The following is a 22,411-nucleotide window of genomic DNA, read 5'->3' as shown; positions in this document are numbered from 1 at the left end:
AGTTGATTGACAGAAGAAGAAGAAAAGCGTTATTTTTCTGATAATAATGCAACAATTTTTTCTTTTCTTTATTCAAACAATTGTTAAAGTTGACTGTCAAAACATTGCAACGCTCAGCATTTTATTATCTTTTCAGTAATCTAAAAATAATTGAAATTAATCGACTAAACTTATATTTCTAACTTCGATCTTGTTTCGTCTCTTTAATCTCGACTCAACTATGAAACGAGGTGAGCTCAAAATTCATATCAAATTAACATTTGAATTTTGAAGACAACTTGGTTTTTTGATGAAGTGGGCGCATTATCATAACTGATTTTAAAGTTTTTTTACTAACTCACATTGTGAGTAGCAAACACGAATTCACTCTGAAAATATTCAAAATTAAACAAATCATCGTCAGAATGAGAAATGCAACGAATGGCGAAATCAATATTTTCTTCGCTATTTTTCTTCATTATCAGTGAAATAACGTTGTATATTCAAATTAATATAAGTGTATGCTTACCCATACTTGGAACAATTACATTTCTTATTGTTAAAAAGCGGCTCTTATTGAAAGATTGGTTTTAAACTAAACACCGCCAGGAGAACAGTTTGTAGCTGTTTTGTTCAATTTTTTAATTTTTCGATTTCTGATTTAAAGGACCTGTCGTTGCTGTTTCTGGATGCTGGAAAAGTTCATGCGTTTTTTGAATACCAATGCTTATATTATGATAGCTGTTCATGGACAATCTTTTCTGCCTGCTGCTAAAGAAGCATTCTTCTTTTTACTTAGGAATGTTGTCAGGTAAATAAATTATTTGTGACAATTTTCTGTGCATACGATTTTCAATCGAGTGTTTCTCTTTTTCAGAGTTGCCGTTTTATACAAGGTTGCTGATTACTTACTTATGATTGGAAAGCTTGGTTTTACATTAAACACCGCAATGATCGAGGTCTGCATAATAAGAGGATATAAAGAATTCAAAAGTATCGCGTAAATGAAATGAAAGATAAAGTTTAAAGTGAAATATAATTTATTGAAAGTATTTTATTATACATCGTTATAATTATTGATATAATCAATAAAACTAGTGGTAAAGTCCTCGAAAGGAGAAGTGAATGTTGGGGACGGTTCGAGTTCTATTGGGATATGAGTTTCGATAGATTCTGACTCAATTGGCATTAGAGGTTGATAAAAAAATAGTGATTCTAAGGAAATTGATTGTTCATCATTCGATTCCATTGGTGGTGATGGTGGCAGTTGTGGTTGATGCATTAATATTGGAGGTTGTGGATCCATTGATATCACTGGTTGATATGCAATTGTTGGTTGAGTTGGTGGTGGTGGTTGTTGGTAGAACACTGGTGGATATTGATCAAATGATATCAGAGGTTGATAGGCAATTGTTGGTTGAGGTGGAGGTGGTGGTGGCGGTGGGGGAACTGAATTTTCCTTTCCGTAAGTCTTCTTGGCTTTGGTTCGACGATTTTTAAACCAATTTGTGACAATTGCACGAGTCAAATTCCATTTTACAGCAATTTCATCTTTCTGCCAGTGTTCTGGATTTGGATGTTGACGGAAAGCTTCTTCTAAACCTTGTACTTGTTCTTTACTGAAAACAAATCGCTCTTTCCGACTTCGTTTATTTTTACCAAGCACATTAAGACTAACATGCATCTCGTTTCCATTTGGCACATCATATTTTTCACGTGAGATTATTATGTTTTGTACTTGATTACACTTTGGAGACACAATTGAAGATTTTTTTGCTGGTGTACCTCTTGAGCGTCTGTTCTTGAACCACGTTTTGATTTCTTCAGCATCTTTTCCCAAATCATTAGCAATTCTAAGTCTTTCATTATTATCTGGATCTTTACAATGAAAATATTCACTTTCTAAAATATTTACTTCTTCAGCACTATACACAACCCTCGGCTTTCTTCGCCTTTGTTGTACTGTTGATGAGGACATGATGATGATGACACTTGAACAAAATATAATTTAAATGATTGAAGGAATGAAACAGTGAAAGTCTTGACGTTAAATGAAGTCTCCTTTCGAAACTCGGCCCTTTTATACCGCCCCTCACCCTCAGGTCGAAGTTGAATCAAATGGACGAATAAAAAAAAGTCAACGCCTTTTCCATTATCAAACCTCAACAGTAATCCTAATCCTTTTTTGTGTTTTTTAGACTGGCCTCTGGTCATAATCATCCTTACTTTTTTATTAATAATTAAAAATTGAAGCTCGTTTTTTAAGCACTTTAAACTTCTTATCGCGAAATTACTAAAAAACGAAAAAAAAAACAGGCAACGGAATCTTCCGAATATTTGGTGAAAAGATACCTGAATATAAGTTTGAGATTGGTATCTGAGTTTCAATTCGGATTTATTTTACACATGGTTTTTATGCCTGAGTCTTAATCAAACTAACTCTTAATGTTAATTTGGGTGATTCAAAGGCCTTTGAGATTGTTCTATATGCTATTAGATCATTTAAGTATAATAATACAGTTGAAGATTTAGGACTTTTTTGGAAACATTTTAATGTAAGATTTTGTCAGCTTTTCATTCAAAATAACTTTTGTTAAGCTTAATATCTAATTTTGTTTTAATTATGCATTTACTTAGAGCACTTTCTATTGCTATGGTTATCTCATTCATTTGGATTCTCCTGCTCCAAATCATAGCCGGTCCAATGGTTTGGTTTTCAATATTTGCAGTACTGGTCTTGTCAACTCTTGCTGTTCTCGGCTGCCTTAAACGCTATTTTTGGCTCAAATCTTTAACACCAGACGCATTGGATGATACAGATATATACACTGCTGATCTCAAAATTGATTTCTCTGATATCATTCGAGTAAATTTACATTCTATTTTGATGAACAAGAAAACATGGCTTGTATTCTCGATTATTTGTGGAATCGTCTCTTTTTTGCTTGCCGTTACATTTGTATTCCTCCGTAGTCATTATTTACTTCCTTGGTCTTTAGATCATGATAAATCTGCTCTGTTCTTTTCTTTTGTGTCATACATTTTAGAAAAATAAAAAATGTAATCAACCCGAGTATTTCCCTGTCAACACTTTTAGAAATTTAAATAACCTGTGGACAAAAAGTTGGGGACTAACTTGAACGTGAAGCAGTCAAATATAAAATTTTCAGTTCGGTACGATTTCGGCTTCATTGGTTTCCATTGTTACAAATTAAAGTTTAAAAATCGCCAATCCAAAGATTTTTCTTAATCAACCAATAAGAGGAAGCTAGTCAGGCTCTGGTTAGTAAAGAAATGCATCACATTCAATTTTTTTGAGTCGCAAAAATAATCTCGAGTTTTCACAAGATCTTGAATTGAATTATTAGCACTTATCTAAAAACTTCCTTAATTCATTTCCGAAGAAAAAATGAAGATTCTTTGAATATTCCCGAACTTTTTCCACACAACTTAGACAAAATTCACAATTTGTAAATAAAGACAAAAGAAGAAAGCATATTTAATTCACAGAAACTTGCGATATGTGAATACGCAAGAAATCCTGAAAAACGGTGAACTTAAGGTTAGCTGAGACTGAACATTAAAAAGTGAGTTAACGGGCTCTCGTTAACCCTGGCACTTATAATTTACTCATCTTGATCTAATGATTCGTTTTACTCTTATTGAGTATCAAGTCAACTTTGATCAAAAAGTACAGTTGAATGAACGCGAAATAAGGATTCCATTAACATTGAAAATTGAATCGAAATTAAAAAATTTCAAGTTTCTTTTCTTTGCAAGCTTTTGTAAACGAAACAAAGTTAAGTATATTTTGCTTTGGTTTTGGTCAAGAGCAATTTAAAATGGCTTCCAAGTTGAAAAGTAACATCACCTCAAGTATTTGATCCCAAAATTGAAAATAGTATTGATTTTTTGCTATTACCTACAATTATTTTTTAGTGACTTTATTTATCTGGATTATAAATAATTCAAATTTGTTGGTTTTGTTACTTTTCACTATTCCGTGTTTGATCAACATCAAGTTAACCCAAACTGGTGATCAAATGGCCTTTTCCTGAAATCGATCTCATCGACTATTTTCTGATATTGTACATTGATTGCAATTGAAATGTATCATTTCAATGTCTATCAACTCTTTTTTTTGTAAACAAGATTTCATTACATTCGGCTCAAAGGGTCGAAGAAAGTTCTCTTTCGTTTTTTAGTAATTTTGAGATAAGAAGTTTAAAGTGCTTAAAAAACAGGGCTTCAATTATTAATAAAAAAGTAAAGATTATTATGACCAGAGGCCAGTCTCAAGTAATTAAAATGCCTAAAAAACACAAAAAAGGATTAGGATCACTGTTGAGTTTTGATAATGGAAAAGGCGTTGACCTTTTTTTTATTCGTCAATTTGATTCAACTTCGACCTGAGGGTGAGGGGCGGTATAAAAGGGCCGAGTTTCGAAAGGAGACTTCATTCACCGTCAAGACTTTCACTGTTCCATTCCTTCATTCATTTAAATTATATTTTGTTCAAGTGTCATCATCATCATGTCCTCATCAACAGTACAACAAAGGCGAAGAAAGCCGAGGGTTGTGTATAGTGCTGAAGAAGTAAATATTTTAGAAAGTGAATATTTTCATTGTAAAGATCCAGATAATAATGAAAGACTTAGAATCGCCAATGATTTGGGAAAAGATGCTGAAGAGATAAAGACTTGGTTTAAGAACCGCCGTTCAAGAGGTACACCAGCAAAAAAATCTTCAATTGTGTCTCCAAAGTGTAATCAAGTACAAAACATAATAATCTCACGTGAAAAATATGATGTGCCAAATGGAAACGAGATGCATGTTAGTCTTAATGTGCTTGGTAAAAATAAACGAGGCCGAAAAGAGCGATTTGTTTTCAGTAAAGAACAAGTACAAGGTTTAGAAGAAGCTTTCCGTCAACATCCAAATCCAGAACACTGGCAGAAAGATGAAATTGCTGTAAAATGGAATTTGACTCGTGCAATTGTCACAAATTGGTTTAAAAATCGTCGAACCAAAGCCAAGAAGACTTACGGAAAGGAAAATTCAGTTCCCCCACCGCCACGACCACCTCCACCTCAACCAACAATTACCTATCAACCTCTGATATCATTTGATCAATATCCACCAGTGGCTTATCAACAACCACCACCGCCAACTCAACCTCCAATTGCCTATCAACCAGCGATATCAATGGATCCACAACCTCCAACAATAGCGGAACCTCCAACATCAACGTATCAACCATCACTGCCACTATCACCACCAATGGAATCAAATGATGAACAATCAATTTCCTTTGAATCACTATTTTTTTATCAACCTCTAATGCCAATTCAACAAGAATTAATGGAACCTGATATCCCAATAGAACCCGAAGCTTCTTTAACATTCACTTCTCCTTTCGAGGACTTTACCACTAGTTTTATTGATTATATCAATAATTATAACGATGTATAATAAAATACTTTCAATAAATTATATTTCATTTTAAACTTAATCTTTCACTTCATTTACGCGATACTTTTGAATTCTTTATATCCTCTTATTATGCAGACCTTGATCATTGCGGTGTTTAATGTAAAACCAAGCTTTCCAATCATAAGTAAGTAATCAGCAACCTTGTCTAAAACGGCAACTCTGAAAAAGAGAAACACTCGATTGAAAATTGTATGCACAGAAAATTGTCACAAATAATTGATTTACCTGACAACATTCCTAAGTAACAAGAAGAATGCTTCTTTAGCAGCAGGCAGAAAAGATTGTCCATGAACAGCTATCATAATATAAGCATTGGTATTCAAAAAACGCATGAACTTTTCCAGCATCCAGAAACAGCAACGACAGGTCCTTTAAATCAGAAATCGAAAAATTACAAAATTGAACAAAACAGCTACAAACTGTTCTCACTTACCACATAATCGCTTTGGCAAAAGCATTATCAGTGTACATTTTACACTTCTCGTAAACAGTTTCAATATCGAATCTAATCACCCTGAATATGGCTAACAAGGGAAGGTTCTCAGATCGTAAAGTGAGATTTTTTTCAAATTTATCATTCATCATTAGTATAATATTATAATATAATGCATATGGATATTAAGAAATACAAAATGATTGAAATTTTTTGTACAGTAGGAACATATGATGAAACAAGTTCATAACATAAATTTTATTTTGTTTTTGAAAAAACTATTGAGTTGCGAATCAAATGTTCGGGTATGCTTGTTATTTCAGCTATAATCTATGAATTTACCAAGTTTGTAAAAAATCTGACTTTGCGATTTGCGAACCTTCCCTTGTAAGATTAACGATTCAAAAGCTATTGACCAAGCATGATATCTGAATACCAATTAAGAATAATAAAATAAACATTGAAATTAGTTAATCAATTTATACATTAATGATCAAATTACTAGTTAACTACTCACCTAAAGGCTCGATGAGTGCTTGTCGCAACTGGAAATGAGGGAATTTCATCTGATTTATTGAAAGCCCAATAATAAGCGGCAAATGCTCCAGCAAGAATGAATTTAACTGCAAAGGAAAAGAGATAATGTTTTAAAGCTCTGTTTCAATGAAAGAAAGTTCATTTATCAAGTGACAGCAAGAGTAGACAAGACCAGTACTTTAAATATTGAGAAACGAACCATTATACCAACTAGGACTTGGAGTAAGAATCTCTGAAAAATGCTAATTAATATAAAATAGATATTAAGGTTAACAAAAGTCAATCTGAATGAAAATAATGACAAAATCTTTCATTAAAATATGTTTCCAAACAGGTCCTGAATTTTCAACTGTATTATACTTGAATGATCTAAGAGCTTATAGAATAATCGAAAGGGCATTTGTTTAACATTAAAAGTTAGATTGATGAAGACTAAGGCATAAGAAACAATGTGAAAAATCAATCCGAAGGATATCATCGAATCTCATGTTAATTTAGGTGTCTCTTTACCCAATATTCGGAAAATTCCGTTTCCTTTTTTTTGTTTTGTTTTTTAGTAATTTCGAGATAAGAAGTTTAAAGTGCTTAAAAAACAGGGCTTCAATTATTAATAAAAAAGTAAAGATTATTATGACCAGAGGCCAGTCTCAAGTAATTAAAATGCCTAAAAAACACAAAAAAGGATTAGGATCACTGTTGAGTTTTGATAATGGAAAAGGCGTTGACCTTTTTTTTATTCGTCCATTTGATTCAACTTCGACCTGAGGGTGAGGGGCGGTATAAAAGGGCCGAGTTTCGAAAGGAGACTTCATTTAATGTCAAGACTTTCACTGTTTCTTTCCTTCATTCATTTAAATTATATTTTGTTCAAGTGTCATCATCATCATGTCCTCATCAACAGTACAACAAAGGCGACGAAAGCCAAGAGTTGTGTATACTAAACAAGAAGTGCATTTTTTAGAAAGTGAATATTTTCTTTGTAGAAATCCTGATTATCATGTTAGACTTAGAATCGCCCATGACTTGGGAAAAGATGCTGAAGAGATAAAGACTTGGTTCAAAAACCGTCGTTCTAAAGGTACACCAGTAAAATTATCATCTATTGTGTTACCAGAGTGCAACCAAGATCCTCAGTTGATGATCTCAAATGAACAAAGTGATGTACCAACTCTAGTGCCAACGGACTTAAAAACAATTTCAACTGACAATGAATTAGATTTTGCGTTAAGCATGGTTGGTATAGAAAAACGAATCCGAAGACAACGTTATACTTTCACCAAACAACAAATACAAGGACTTGAAGCCGAGTTCACTAAATGTCGAACTCCCAATCACACCACAAAAGACGAAATCGCTAAAAAATGGAAATTAACTCGTTCTATTGTTTCAAACTGGTTCAAAAATCGTAGAACCAAAGCCAAGAAGGAAGGCAGCAAAGAAAACTCGGCTCCACCACCACCGCCACCGTCAACAACACTGGGACCTGTAATATCGAGGGATCAACCACAACTGCCACCATCACCACCACTGGAATTTATTAATCAATCATCTATGTCTTTCCAACCACTAATTTTATATCAACCTCTAATGCCAATTCAACCAGCATTAATGGAATCTCTTATCCCAATAGAACTGCCAATGTCTCCAACATCCTCTTCTTCCTCTTATGCAGACTTTTCTCATTGTCTAAGTGAAATCCTCAATAATTAATGTTTAACCAGCATCTGATAATAAATCTAATATTAATTCAGCAATAAATTTTATTTAATTTGAAATCTTATCCATGTATCAACTATTCATTTCATTATTTGACTTCACACTTCTCCTGAGTCTGCATCATTGATTCCTTTAAATCAATAATAATCGAAAGTAATCAAGCTGAAATAGCTGTTCCGAGGAAATATCGACATAATGAAGATGTTGCTTAGAAACTTGATTATAAATAACTCAAAGAAACAATTGATTTGACCTAACACATTATATTATTTGAGACAATATTGCATCAACTTTTCATGGTTTATTATGCTCAAGAAAATGGAATGGCAGATTGAAATTTTTGGCTGCAAACTGTTACGGTCAGTTTTTCAGTCAATGCAATCATACAAGTCATTAGTAATTTACATAATTAACTAAATTAGAAAAGAGTCACAACTCATATAGATTGATTAACAATTGTTTCTTTCTGTTTTCAATCCTGGACATGTTTCTTCATTTGCGAATGAGATGATGATTAAGTTAAAGATAATCATTGAATGGGAGAAATATTGTGCGCACAATTAATGGAATGAGCTTCGGGTGGGTTCAAAAAATAAACGAATCAGTTTGACAAACGTTTCAAAATTGGGAGGTGGGTTGATTACGATACTCTAAAATTTCCATGAGTTCTTCAGACATGAAATAAGGCTTTGAAGGTGAGCCATCATTACGTTCGCAGTCTTCGACTATACATGAAAAAGAATGAATAAAGATGTTCAGTAATTAACGAAAATCGCAACTTGAATAGTAAAAAACACTTACGGAAACATAGAAAAATAGTGTCAACTGCCATTTCATATACATCAAAGAAACAATCAGCAATGAAGTAGGTACCAATACAAACAGCCTAAGTAATGAAATGAATAATTAATAGAAATTTCTAACAATTCCATAGAAAATAATTCAAACTTACAATCACAGGAACCCAAGTATAATTTATATCAGGAGGTGTGAAATAAGTGAGATCATAATCGTATCCTTTGGTAAAGTAAAAAAATGTTGCTAGACCCATAAATGCTGTGACCACAAGCTTTCCAATCAAAAGTAAGTAATCAGCAACCTTGTCTAAAACGGCAACTCTGAAAAAGAGAAACACCCAATGAAAATCTTATGCACAGAAAATTGTCATCAATAATTGATTTACCTGACAACATTCCTAAGTAACAAGAAGAATGCTTCTTTAGCAGCAGGCAGAAAAGATTGTCCATGAACAGCTATCATAATATAAGCATTGGTATTCAAAAAACGCATGAACTTTTCCAGCATCCAGAAACAGCAACGACAGGTCCTTTGAATAAGAAATCGAAAAATTACAAATTTGAACAAAACAGCTACAAACTACTCTCACTTACCACATAATCGCTTTGGCAAAAGCATTATCAGTGTACATTTTACACTTCTCGTAAACATATTCAATAGCCACTCTAATCATTCTGAATATGGCTAAGATTAACGATCCAAAAGCGATTGACCCAGCATGATATCTGAATAGCAATTAAGAATAATAAAATAAACATTTGAATTAGCCAATCAATAAGTTAAACACATTAATGTTCAAACAATTAGTAAGCTATTCACCTAAAGGCTCGATAAGTGCTTGTCGCAACTGGAAATGAGGGAATTTCATCTGGTTTATTGTAAGCCCAATAATAAGCGGCAAATGCTCCAGCCAGGATAAATTTAACTGCAGAGGAAAAGAGATAATGTTTTAGAGCTCTGTTTCAATGAAAGAAAGTTCATTTATCGAGAAAGTATTTACCCATTCCATTGATGAAAAACAGAAGCCAAAAAGTCATAAAGAGATTGAAGAAGTGAGCAGAGTTGAGAATGGTATTGGAAAAAGGAATAAACTTTTCACATTTTGAGTCATCAGTACCATTATATGTCTGAAAAACGGCAATTTAAGAACATTATACAAAAGTAAATATGTTTTCCAAGTGAATTAAGATGGACAAAATTTACAAATTCATTAATTTAACTTACAAATGGGTCACATCTTATTCCTTTTTCTGAAGTGTGATTGGTACCGGAAATCCGGTACGTTGGCTTCTGAACTGCGGCTATCATGATGGCAACGAATATTCCGATGAGGATGACTAGAGTTTGTAAAATGTATGGCACAAAAGGAAGGAACAGAGCAGATTTAGCATGATCTAAAGCCCTAGGAAGTAAAGAAAAATATATTTAAAAACCTATTCAAAATCAAATCGTGTGTTTTGTTATATTACTTGCTGGCTTCCTTGATGAGTGAAATGGCAATATTAACTCGACTACGGAGGAATACAAATGTAACGGCGAGTAAAAAAGAGACGATTCCACAGAGAATCGCAAATACAAGCCATGTCTTTTTGTTCATCAAAATAGAATGTAAATTTACTCGAATGATATCAGAGAAATCAATTTTGAGATCAGCAGTGTATATATCTGTATCATCCAATTCGTCTGGTGTTAAAGATTTGAGCCAAAAATAGCGTTTAAGGCAGCCGAGAACAGCAAGAGTTGACAAGACCAGTACTGCAAACATTGAAAACCAAACCATTGGACCGGCTATGATTTGGAGCAGGAGAATCCAAATGAATGAGATAACCATAGCAATAGCAAGTGCTCTAAGCAAACGTATAATTAAAATAAAATTAGATATTAAGCTTAACAAAAGTTATTCTGAATGAAGATGATGGCAAAATCTTACATTAAAATATGTTTCCAAACAAGTCCTAAATCTTCAACTGTATTATCCCAAATATCAGATAGATTGAGCATCTTGGAAAATCCCCTTGAAAAAAGAAAAGATTATAATAAATAAATTGAATTGAAATCGGTTGAAATATCTTTTTCTTACTTGCCAGCTCTTGCAGCCATTGTTGCATTTATTGGCAGGCCATTTTCCCCAACCATGTTATCTCCATCGTCACCGATGATGGTTTTAGATTTATTTGAATAGGACAAAGCATCTGGAACACATCTACCAACAACTAAAGAATTTAATGTAGCACACAAAAAAAAACAAAAGCAATGATAATTGATCTTTGAGGGTTATCAACCATGTTGTTACCATGGTCAATGCTCTATATACCTTGTTTACTCGTCTTGGACGGCAGTTTTAAGACTTTTTTCGGTAAGGATTGAGAAGCGGATAATGACGCAGTGGGATGGGACAGAATTGGATTTAAATGGGGTCGGGAGGAAATTGGAGACGATAAAGCAACAAGAAATGTGAGATGAGTTGTTTTCGCAACATTAAAACATTAGCAAAAGAGTTAGATAAAAAGATCGCATATTAATAGATAATACATATAATAAAACATTAATTCTAAATTTTAAAAGATAAAAATTTTTGAAGTATCATTCAAATCATAACAGATTGGTAAAAATGATTGGAATCATTTTTGAACAATCAAGGTTAGCAATAAATGATTTGAATTGCCTAAAATGGAAATATGATTAGCGAACTTCAGTACTTACATGGTTCACTTTTGAAGTAAATCCTACCACAACGTTTTGTGCGCAAAAGATCGGGTATTTTATCCAAGGAAATCTCATTAATCTACGTGAAATTCAAAAATTTTAGTTATGTGAGCAATGAAAATATTTGAAAAACAGAAAAAGTAAAACCAACCTTAATTTCATAATCACAGATTAATTTTCGACGGACTATTTCTTGCTGTTGATTTGTCAAGGCATTCCAAAAGATTGGATCACGATACTTTACAAAGCTCTCGGTAAAGTCCGGACATTTTTTTACACACACCTAAGAAAGAAAGAAAGCTTTAGTTTTGCAATTCAACAAGTGGTTCGATTAAAAATCAATAAAGCAAAAAAATTCTTTGCGATAAATAAGATACCTGAGTTGTGTTGCAACCTTTGCTGAATGCGTTGATTTTTGCACATTGCAAAATGTCGAAGAAGTATAAAAAAGGCTTATCTCTGTTATTAATCGTCCAGAAGAGTGATGAATGAAATGAAAAAGAAAAAAATTTGAACATTGAAAATGATAAATTAATTAGATTAAACACAGTATAAACAGTTGAGCATTTATTAACTTACATTAATTCATCTCTACCACAGATTCGTCCAAAGCTATCACTTGGATAGATAACTCTTTCAGGGTCACCGAAACGTATAGCTGGAAAAACCAGATTAAAAACAAGCGAATAAAAAATAAATTAAGTTTTTAAAATCAAAATAGAGAAAGTTGCTTGAAATGTGTATGTACATATTGCGCTGATAGTTTCTTTGTCTAAACATGAAACGCCATTTCTCTTGAAAAATGTAAAGCAAATATGGAGACAGTGTTGTTTACACATCAATGTTAATGTTCTCATTGTTACACCAACATTAACATAATTAACACCAACAAGATCAACTTACCCACACCAGCAAGAACAATCCAGGCTCCTACGAAAATGACGAATAGGTAAAGACAATAAAGATCAGTACAGCTTCGTGATTTAACAGGTCCACGAAAACTGGGATCATATTCAAAAGGTTCGGGCAGATCTGGATCAGTTTCTTCAGTCATAGTTCATTTAAAGATAAATGACTCAATAGTAGAATAGAAAACAAAAGGAAAATGTGAATAAGCACTATAAACACTTGCACTAAAAGCAAGAAACCCGTGAAGATGGAGGCACACTCTAACAGAAAAGATCACTCCTAATATCCACTAATCCATTTATAGAGCAAATTTGATATTACTGAATAAAGATTATTATTTCCATGATTTAAGCGCAGATTAAAGATTGGAAAGTAATGGAAAACAAGATAAAATAACTTCCGCTCACAGGAAAATAGAGAAAAAATTCAGTAGAATTTCAACTGAACCAAATGAAAGCTCTGAAACAAATTGTAAAGTTTGCTCTCTTAACTCACTCCAAAAGATTCGCTCTCTTTCTCTTGCTCTTGCTCTTTCTTTCTCATTTTGCATTTAACTCCATCTATTGATCAAATTATTCACCATCTGCTCATTGTTTATTTTTTAGTTTTTTTAGTTTATTTTATTATCTTTTCATTTACGTTAAACTCATTTGTTTAATTTGCTTACGGTGTACTTACAGTTAACTTTTATGTTCAACTTGTTTTTGTTTAAAATTGTATGCTAATGACTAAACTCTGTTTGTATATATTTTTAATGTTTTCACTATTTTCATTTGAGCTTAATTAGTGATTTTTTGTGATAAAATAATAGATTTAAAGATCGATCAATGACGTAACTGCTTATCAATTGCTCCTATCCAACCTCTCCTTTGGTTAAAGGATTCGTGATTCATTCCAATATTTATTCCCAACATCAAAAGGATAAAAACAATGATAACAATGTTTCAAGATATGATAGAAACGTTAAAGGTGTACTTGATGAAACATATTCCTGATTCGGTACCTCAATAGACACAAATGGTCATAGCCAGCAGTTCAATGGTCTGAAACCACTTGTAGCTCAATTTACAAAATAATCAAAGTAAATTTGATTTATAATGTACCAAGTTCAACAATACAGGTCAATCAAAAGATCTCAAGTGAGTATTAAGTAAAACCATAACAAGAGTATTTACAAAACACATGTTGATAACTTTTTCTTTTTCTTTATGATTTATCTGTCTTTATAGATGAGCAACATGCAACAACATTACTAATATAATTGCTGATTGAATTTAAACGTCTCTTCAATTGGATACACCCAATCAATTTGATGAACATTGATATCTCTTCGTTGTACAATCAAATCAATAAGCGAGACAGTTTTCAATCATTAAGGTAGGACCTGATCGACTAACGAGCAATATAAAGTGAAAAAAGTCTAACCTTTTAATAATAAATTGTTTATTATAGTTCAAAGGAGCAATATTCTGGAAACATGGAAAGAAGAGCCGAGTCATAGGAAATCCTTGAAGCAATTTCATCATTAGAATGATATCTTTTGGATCGATTTGTTTTACACTTTTATCCCAATATTAATTTTCTTCAAATGGAATCGAAAAGGATAATAACAATTATGACAAATGAACACCATTCCGATAAAGATAAAAATACAAAGTGCAATATTCGCATCTATACATGTGTAACCTTGATTCTCATGTTTTCAAACCGTTAACATTTTATTTAAATTTAGTCACGCAAGTGATTCAAATATCCAGATGAACGTTATATCTATTATTATAATTACTTCATTATGTTGTTATGCTTATAATCGAGATATTCATTTCATTGACAGTCAATTCGATAATGATTATCAGTGAATAATCAAGTTAAAAAAATTTAAAGTGAAATTTAAAACTACAAAATTTATTGTTATTGATTGACAAAAACTTTCTATTGTTCAACAATTACAATGCTAATGTTACTTTTGAAATTTGTTCATCTGTTGAACGTGAAGTGTAATTTTCTGGGCAAGTGAACAGTTAAGGCTTGAAATATAAATTTACTGATTGTGAGTCGATCCATTATTGACTCAACATTTGCTGAGAAACCTTTGAGAAAAAAATTGAAGCGAAATCGATTGATTGGACACAATTTAATGTCATTTAATAATTTTAACAAAATAAATTTCATCAAAATAAGATTGGAAAACAAAAGAGAACTTTCTTCGACCCTTTGAGCCGAATGTAATGAAATCTTGTTTACAAAAAAAAGAGTTGATAGACATTGAAATGATACATTTCAATTGCAATCAATGTACAATATCAGAAAATAGTCGATGAGATCGATTTCAGGAAAAGGCCATTTGATCACCAGTTTGGGTTAACTTGTGTTGATCAAACACGGAATGGTGAAAAGTAACAAAACCAACAAATTTGAATTATTTATAATCCAGATAAATAAAGTCACTAAAAAATAATTGTAGGTAATAGCAAAAAATCAATACTATTTCCAATTTTGGGATCAAATACTTGAGGTGATGTTACTTTTCAACTTGGAAGCCATTTTTATATTGCTTTTGACCAAAACCAAAGCAAAATATATTTAACTTTGTTTCGTTTAAAGCTTACAAAAAAGATATAAAAATGGTCAAAATACTCTTGTGATTGAAAATCTCGAAATATAAACATTAGATAACAATCAAAATAATTACAATGGCAATATAAGTTTAACCATCAAATAACAATGATATGCTGATGGTGATTTCAATGATTTGAATCAAGGAACAACCAAAGTTGTTGTGCTTTGACCGATTGTATCCTTAACATAAGCTGGATTTGTTATTCCGTCCTTTACATCGTCACCTGCAATCGAAGGTGTTATATCAGCAGATCTTGATTTACGACGAGCTGCTTGTTCAACAATGAAAAATGTGATCGACCCGAGTATTGCTGTGCCAACCATTATATAAATTTGAATGTTCAATGTTATTTCACTGGTAAAGAAGAAAAATAACGAAGAAAATAATGATTGCACAAATTTGAATATGGCAAAAGCAGGCGCTGAATTTGATTCATAGAAGCTTCCGATTTGTGAATAAATTTGAGTGTTCATACAAGCATCTCCAAGTCCTAGGAGGAAACTACAGACCAAAGCCAATGGTAAACTGTAAATTAATGAGAAAATTGATTAGAGAGGTCAAAAATATATCAATAATTGAACAAGCTTTATGGGAATTAGAGGAAATAATTTTTTTCAAAGTCAATTGATCAATTACTCTAACTGAAAATTGTTTTTCATTTATCAAGTATACTTATGCTTATACGTAAAGATTGATTATATAAATAATAATGCTAAATAAATTATTACTAATCAATCTCCAGTGAAATAGACAAATGAAACAAAATTCAATCGATTCCCATAAAAATCTCGTTTTTGTATCATTGTTTTGTTCGTGAGTTATATTTCAATGATTTAATACCTTGTAGGAATAATCGAAGATTCATCTGTGTCACCCAAATTGGCATTAAAGGGTAAATTGATGAAGACTCCAGCATAAGCGGCAATGTGTAAAATCAACCCAAAGAATACGATTGGATCTCGTCCTAATTTAGCCGTCTTTTTACCGAAAATACCAAAGATTCCGCCACCAATTGTTTCCCCAATACCTAAAGTTAAAATTAAAATAGAACAATTAGAATCTGAAACATTATTCAGCACTAGAAACTTCTTACCAATCAAACAACCAGCAACTCCAACAAAGGTTTTCCTGTTTTCACCGATTGCTTTGGTGAACCCAATTGAATTGACATAAACTCCAGTAATGAAGGATTGTGCTATCCCTGAATCAAAATAAGTAACAATATATCAACGTTAGTTCAAGGTTTTCACATCTTCTGGCCATTAATAATTGGAATAACATTCACTCAATTCGTTATTTAAAAATTATGAAAATTATGAAAATAAATGGAAAAGAATGTTGTTATTCTCGATTTGGTAAACAGGTTACCTGTGTAAGCAAAAGTGAAAAACATCAAAACCATCGCTTTCGTTCTGAATAGAGTAAATGAATCGTCTGTAAATAAAAATAAAAATAACAATCAATAAACAACATCTTAAGTAGCAATTTAACCTGTTCAGGTCCATGCTTCGTAAACACAAAACAGAGACTTCAAAATGTTATTAATTCAGAAATATTGTCTGATTTAAGAGGCAATTCAGTTATTTTTAACTTTGCTTCAAACTTACAAAGAGCTTGAACAGGGCCAACAGGCTTCTCATTAGTCTCAGATGCTGGATAGCTTCTCAACATGAACATTAAAATGGTTCCAGCGATTCCAGCTCCTAAGAGGCCAGAATAAGTCGTTTGACGAGTTTTTTCATCGATAATGTCAATCCCTTTAAATTGGAATGAAACGAAAATGTTTCCAAAGATAAGACTTCCTTGAAAAAGAGCCCAAAACACGCCACTATTACGACCAATGGTGCTTTGATTGCTGTTTAATGTTAACAGGTTTCCTTGAGCAGTCCATATAACTAAACAATTAAAAATAAACAATTAGTGAACCTTTGATTGTGATAATTAATAATGACTTACCGGCTGCTCCAAGACCAAGAACAGCAGAAGCTGCTGACAATGTCCACCAAAGTGGATACAAAAAGGAACCAATGTATAGACTGTGAAAAAGATAACAATAAAGATAATTAATGATTAGTTGAAATTCATGGAAATACTCCTAAACTCAAAGTGCAATCGAAATATTTAAATTCACCTGATTCATCATTAAAATTAGAAATGCATGCAATTAACACTGATTATCGACACACATTTCATTGCCAACAAATTAATTGGATAACAAAACAAGATGGATTTGGGTAAATTGTTGAATAAATTAACATGGAATATTCAACAGTATCGAGAAAAGTCACTTGATGGGAAAAAACAAAAGAAACTGAACCAGATTGACCTGATCTTGATCATTATCAAATTGTTGTTTCCTTTAAAATCAAGACAATTGATAATAAAGCAACAATTTGAGTGACAATCAGACAAAACAATAGTAAAAATTATTTCACCCAAAATGAGATTCAACAGAGAAAGTGACTTTTGAATCTTCAATTTAACCACAGAAATATTAATCTGTTCAAGGTGAGCAACCCTGGAACCCATTTTAAACACTTAACCAGTTATGAGGAATAAATTGGATCAAGAAAATGATGTTACAATTTAAATTGCTGTTGAGCCATTTAATCACCATAATTATTGTTCCTTTGCTAGTCATTTTTCAATTTTGAGATTCTCTGGTTACGTCAATATGATAATAGATCCAGTTAAAGGTAACATTTGGATTTTAATTGACAGGGGAAAACCTTCATATCAGGCAATGGATTTAGGATTACATTTTTGATAATTGTTTAAAGGTAATTGTTGGGACCTTGGAAAGGTTGGGCGTTCATTTGATTGTAAATAGCTAACAATTAATTAGACAACAAGCAAGATATTAATCGCAACACACAATGTTATTATAAAAGACACTTTCATCAAATTACTAGGAGCAGTCTGATGATGTTTTAATCCATTGCCTTTACTAGTCTATGATTTAATCTTGTGAGACCAGAAAATTAAATCACAAATGATTGTCAATTGATTATCAAGGCAATTATTAGTTTTTCAAAGGAAGTACAATACAAATTATCAATGGTATTGACAGTTGTAAAGCAACAGCTAATTACATTTTTTAGTTTTACCTTGTAATTAATTCAAATTTACTTAATCAACGCAATTTGATTCAAGCTTCCAATTAACTTCCTTTCGTTGTTAACACTATTAGACCCTTTAGCTTATTTGTATTCAACTAAAGTTACAATTTACACTCAAACCTCACAATCAAAGTTATACATGATTGAACCCATCATGTAGATACAAAACTCAAACTGTAAGGAAAGAAAAGCTAATCAGCTTTTAAATCAAACAGGCAATTTGGTTGACCAAAGTAAACCCAATTTTGGGTTAAAATGTTTTTCAAAAGTGAAATCACAACACAATATGAATCGACTATGAAATTCAAGAAGACATTTCAAGACACTTTTCAGCGAATTCAGTCTTTAACTGTTTGCTTTCAAATCTATTTTTTTGTCATTAACTCAGTTCCTAAATCAAAGGTTTGATTGTTTTGTCCCAATAAAACAAAAACAATAAACATTCGGAGCAATTAAGGTTTTAAAGATTGGCGCAAGATTCAAGTTAAAATGTAAATATTGAAAGTCAAGTTCAATCGACTGTTGGTAAAAATTGAAAAGCAAATCATAATCCGTCTCAAGCAATAAACATATTGGATAATAAGCTATAAATGTTAATGATATAAATATCAGTGAATTATCTGATTAATTTGCTAATTCAACATCCTAATTGATAAACAAGTAAATACAATTGTTATTTAGTGAAACATGAAAGAACGATTTAGATTCAATTGTCGCTATCAAGTGACAGTAAATTGACTAATGTTGAAAAAAAAATGAAATGATTCAAGATTTACGGAATGATGAACAATAAAGTAATCAAAGGTAAAAATTAATGGCAAGAAAAGAGGTAAATTAATGTTAGAACATGTTTCTGAAATAAATGATCCGGAAATCTATTGATAATCTGTTGATTGCAGGGAATTCAGTTGATTGTGAGTTGACAAGATAAAACAAATCATCTCGACAGTAAAAGCTAATAAAGATGTTTTCCCTTTTTTCATTTCATTTTGCTCTTTAAATCAATTGTAATGAAAAAAATGAGTGATTTAGAGGGAAAAACAAAGAAGCAAAAAAGGTAGAGAAAAAGGTTTCTCTCAATTGACTTTGATTTTTGTCACAATTCCCAACAATTGCGATGAAAAGTGACAATTTTTTCGTGGTTGCTTTTTTACGGTAAACTTTAACATTTTAATTTGTTTTTATTTTCTCCCAATCAGTCATTTATGTGGTCTCAATCAACACTAACCAAGCCAGCAACAATCAAAGAACGATAATGATAATGATTGGTGTAGTTTGGTTGTAAAGGTGAGTTTGTAAGATGAGAGGAGAAATGAAAAGTTGATTGAGATTGATAAGAAATTAAATTGTCAACTTTGAGCAACATGGAAAGGCAAGTGATTAGAGTTGATACAAACCAATAGATGACTGCAGCCATAATCATTGAGGTTTTAGGTCCAAAAATGGCAACAATGGACGGAGCAATCCAATTAGCTATTGAAAAGACTAGATAGACGATTGAGAGCGATGTATATCCACTCCATGAATGGCCATTCCATTGTTTAGCATATTCTTGATTAACTCCTTTAACAACAGTTTCCTACAATTAGAGAGGAATGTTAATTGAGATTGTTTGATTAAGATTGTTTGGTTTGGGTTCTTGCCTGGATCATTCCACCGGTTTGAAAGGCCGTAAACAAAAGTAGAAATGAAAAGCCAAGGATTAATATGTTGAAGAAATGCTTATCCATGTTTGATGAACGGATTCTGGGAATCAAGGGATCGCTGGATGATGACAAGGTAGACGATAAGGAATCAACTTGATGGATTGACAACAGTGATTGCGGTGAAATGTCTTCACGTGCGGTTACAAATGATCCAGAGGTTGAAGGTGAAGTTGAGGAAAATGTTTGGTTGGCCGATGGACTGGTTTCGCCTGGAATGGGCTCGTACTGGTGACTTTGTGGGTTGTATTTACGACGGACTCGTCGGTAAACTGGTCGATGAAGAAAAGGTTAAAAGAAGTAAAAAGGTAATTAAAAGAGAATCACAATTAAAAGAGATTTGCGAATTGCAATTGGTGTCAGGTTAATCCATAGAGATGGTCATTGTATCACAGTTGTTGAACATTTAAAACGACTTTGATTGGCAATGATTTTCAACATTTAGATTGAAAGTAAACAAAAATAATTCATTGAATGGATCGAGGATTGGTTAAGGAACCTGAGACTGTATCGAGTGGTTAACATAAATAATGAAATACAACAAAAAAGTGAAACCAACAATTTGAATTGGGTAAGGAAAGTGAAAAGAAGAAGAAAAAAAAGTGGATTGGAAAATTATAATTGTAATTTTCAATGTTGCAGTTGACAAAATTTGCGCACAATTAGGTTGATTGTTTAATAATAGTCGCCATCTATTGGGTTCAATTTTATGTCTTTACTGTTGAACCATCAACTAGTTGAAGGTAAAGTGTTGATTGTAAATTGTAAATCATCAACTAAATAAAGGTGATGATGGAGGGAGAAAGACAATAAATGGCGACGATTAGATTGAAGAAAGGTGGATGATGATGACGATGATAGGCGGGAAAAAATGATGTAAATATCATGCAATGAAATTTTGGGTTCCAATGGAATTGAATACATTTGTCTTTATCATTTCAATGTTTAATTATTGAACGTTTAATTGATTAGTGAATAATCATGTTTTCACTAATCATTTGGAATCAAGGATAATTGGATTCGCCCATTGATAAGACAAGTTGAATGGAGTTTTCCCGATTCAAGCTGTGTTAATATCAAGTACATAATTATGAAACGCTGAGGGTTTACATTTGTTTACCAATAAATGTTGTATCAATTGAAATTACAATATTGCTTGACATTAACCTTAAATTAGATTTCAATAATTTCCTTGAAATGAGGCTGATTGTTGAACAGAGCGATGAGCTTTGCTGGTTCAGTTTGAAATATCCTTTTAACCAGAGATTTGAAGCTTCTTTGATAGCTTGGATCAAGAACTGCTTAAGACCTTTGGTTTGCTGGTTCATCGGTTTATAATCAACCTTTACTCCTGCCATGTGGATATGATAATTTAGGTTTATTTACAGATGAAATAATTCCTTGAGCCATTTGAATTGATTGATAATTCAAATGAACAGCAAAAAAGGGAAAGTTCAAGGTGAGATTGCAAAAGATACATTCATGTCAACTTGGCATTGTTTGATCAGTTCAATATTAACTTTTATTGGAAACAGGTTAATAGATAGTAAATTGGAAAACTTCCGTCTATTTCCATAGCAATTAAGTCGCCTTTTTGATTCTTTTGTTTGTTTTTGCTGATTTATGTTTCTCCTCTTTAAATTTGCCAATTAGATTATTAATTAACCTCTCATGATTGAGCTTTTAATGTGTCCTTTAGATGATGATAACATGAACCATGATCATTAGGAAAACTTTCAACTTTAACTCAATTGTGATCCAGTTATTTGACCATGACTCTTCAACAGTACTCATGTCCTTGACCATCAAGATGACTAAGGATTAACCGAGAATTACTTCAGTGATATTCAGTTGTGAGCAAATTAACAACTGCTAAGAATAGATTTCATGAGATATTGAACATGATGGGAAAACATATGATAAATTGAATGTTCAAAGTATATTCACAATCTGTTTCATTTCCATAGATAACAAACGATATGTAAGCACCAAAGTCAATGACCAACAATCACAGGATAATGACATTTTTTAAAATTTAAAAAATAGTTGAGCTAAACATGATAACTCAATAAGCATGGAACTTACTTTCTCTTATTTTACGTAGGGTTGCCATTGTTTGCTTCCGTAGGTCCTGAAGATAGCCCAATACAATACAAACCGAATTAGTCAAATAAATCTATCCTGGAATCCAAAAAAGAGGATCAAACAGAACTGTCGTTAATTATAGTATTTTTGTCATAATTGTATTTGAGAATCGTTAAGTTATAAATAAGAAACGTTGACAACTATCAAAATTTGAGTGTTTATTGATTAGATCTATTAAAGAAACAGCAAACAAGAAAGTTACATCAGCTGGGCAAAGTATCGGATATTATCAATCAAATCAGGATACAGATAT

The 22,411-nt window shown here is 32.2% G+C and overlaps 4 protein-coding genes and 1 long non-coding RNA gene across 7 annotated transcripts; 1 reads left to right on the top strand and 4 right to left on the bottom strand.

Moving 5' to 3' along the window:
* Positions 1–1,001: 1,001 nt before the first annotated feature.
* Positions 1,002–3,038, bottom strand: LOC149094505 (uncharacterized). Its single transcript, XM_089270291.1, has one exon. The coding sequence runs from the start codon at positions 1,955–1,957 to the stop codon at positions 1,037–1,039; it is 921 nt and encodes a 306-aa protein (XP_089126417.1). The 5' UTR covers positions 1,958–3,038; the 3' UTR covers positions 1,002–1,036.
* A 1,290-nt stretch (positions 3,039–4,328) lies between these two features.
* Positions 4,329–6,557, bottom strand: LOC107365467 (choline transporter-like protein 5). Its single transcript, XM_089270292.1, has 5 exons — positions 6,423–6,557; positions 6,248–6,333; positions 5,906–5,996; positions 5,698–5,841; positions 4,329–5,631 (listed from the first exon to the last, which is right to left on the bottom strand). Exons 3-5 carry the CDS (start codon positions 5,941–5,943, stop codon positions 5,505–5,507), a joined length of 309 nt encoding a protein of 102 aa, XP_089126418.1. The 5' UTR covers positions 5,944–5,996; positions 6,248–6,333; positions 6,423–6,557; the 3' UTR covers positions 4,329–5,504.
* Positions 6,558–8,442: 1,885 nt separating this feature from the next.
* LOC107365468 (choline transporter-like protein 2) lies at positions 8,443–13,032 on the bottom strand. 2 transcript variants are annotated; one of them, XM_015932977.3, is made up of 17 exons: positions 12,566–13,032; positions 12,242–12,320; positions 12,040–12,121; positions 11,814–11,945; positions 11,660–11,741; positions 11,271–11,303; positions 11,037–11,169; positions 10,887–10,970; positions 10,426–10,803; positions 10,181–10,358; positions 9,957–10,083; positions 9,776–9,881; positions 9,550–9,681; positions 9,342–9,485; positions 9,111–9,276; positions 8,960–9,044; positions 8,443–8,883 (listed from the first exon to the last, which is right to left on the bottom strand). In XM_015932977.3, exons 1-17 carry the CDS (start codon positions 12,714–12,716, stop codon positions 8,777–8,779), a joined length of 2,199 nt encoding a protein of 732 aa, XP_015788463.3. In that variant the 5' UTR covers positions 12,717–13,032; the 3' UTR covers positions 8,443–8,776. The 2 variants fall into 2 exon arrangements, with proteins under 2 accessions (XP_015788463.3, XP_089126415.1); XM_089270289.1 differs by lacking the exon at positions 11,271–11,303.
* A 144-nt stretch (positions 13,033–13,176) lies between these two features.
* On the top strand, positions 13,177–14,680 carry LOC107365538 (uncharacterized). The gene is made up of 4 exons (XR_003082862.2): positions 13,177–13,287; positions 13,383–13,710; positions 13,801–13,948; positions 14,024–14,680. It is a non-coding gene; the product is annotated as an uncharacterized LOC107365538 (long non-coding RNA).
* Positions 14,681–14,690: 10 nt separating this feature from the next.
* LOC107365536 (UNC93-like protein MFSD11) lies at positions 14,691–22,324 on the bottom strand. Of its 2 annotated transcripts, none has more exons than XM_089270290.1 (9): positions 22,099–22,324; positions 19,954–21,827; positions 19,708–19,889; positions 17,148–17,227; positions 16,799–17,086; positions 16,560–16,625; positions 16,285–16,392; positions 16,032–16,218; positions 14,691–15,716 (listed from the first exon to the last, which is right to left on the bottom strand). In XM_089270290.1, exons 2-9 carry the CDS (start codon positions 20,038–20,040, stop codon positions 15,329–15,331), a joined length of 1,386 nt encoding a protein of 461 aa, XP_089126416.1. In that variant the 5' UTR covers positions 20,041–21,827; positions 22,099–22,324; the 3' UTR covers positions 14,691–15,328. The 2 variants fall into 2 exon arrangements, with proteins under 2 accessions (XP_089126416.1, XP_015788544.1); XM_015933058.3 differs by having other exon boundaries at positions 19,954–20,285.
* Positions 22,325–22,411: the final 87 nt, after the last annotated feature.

This window comes from Tetranychus urticae, chromosome 1, assembly GCF_039701765.1.
Source record: "Tetranychus urticae isolate SD_2017Ah chromosome 1, NJAU_TeUrti_SD_1.0, whole genome shotgun sequence".
NCBI classification, from domain to species: Eukaryota; Metazoa; Arthropoda; class Arachnida; order Trombidiformes; family Tetranychidae; genus Tetranychus; species Tetranychus urticae.
This window is presented reverse-complemented; position numbering and strand designations above follow the sequence as displayed.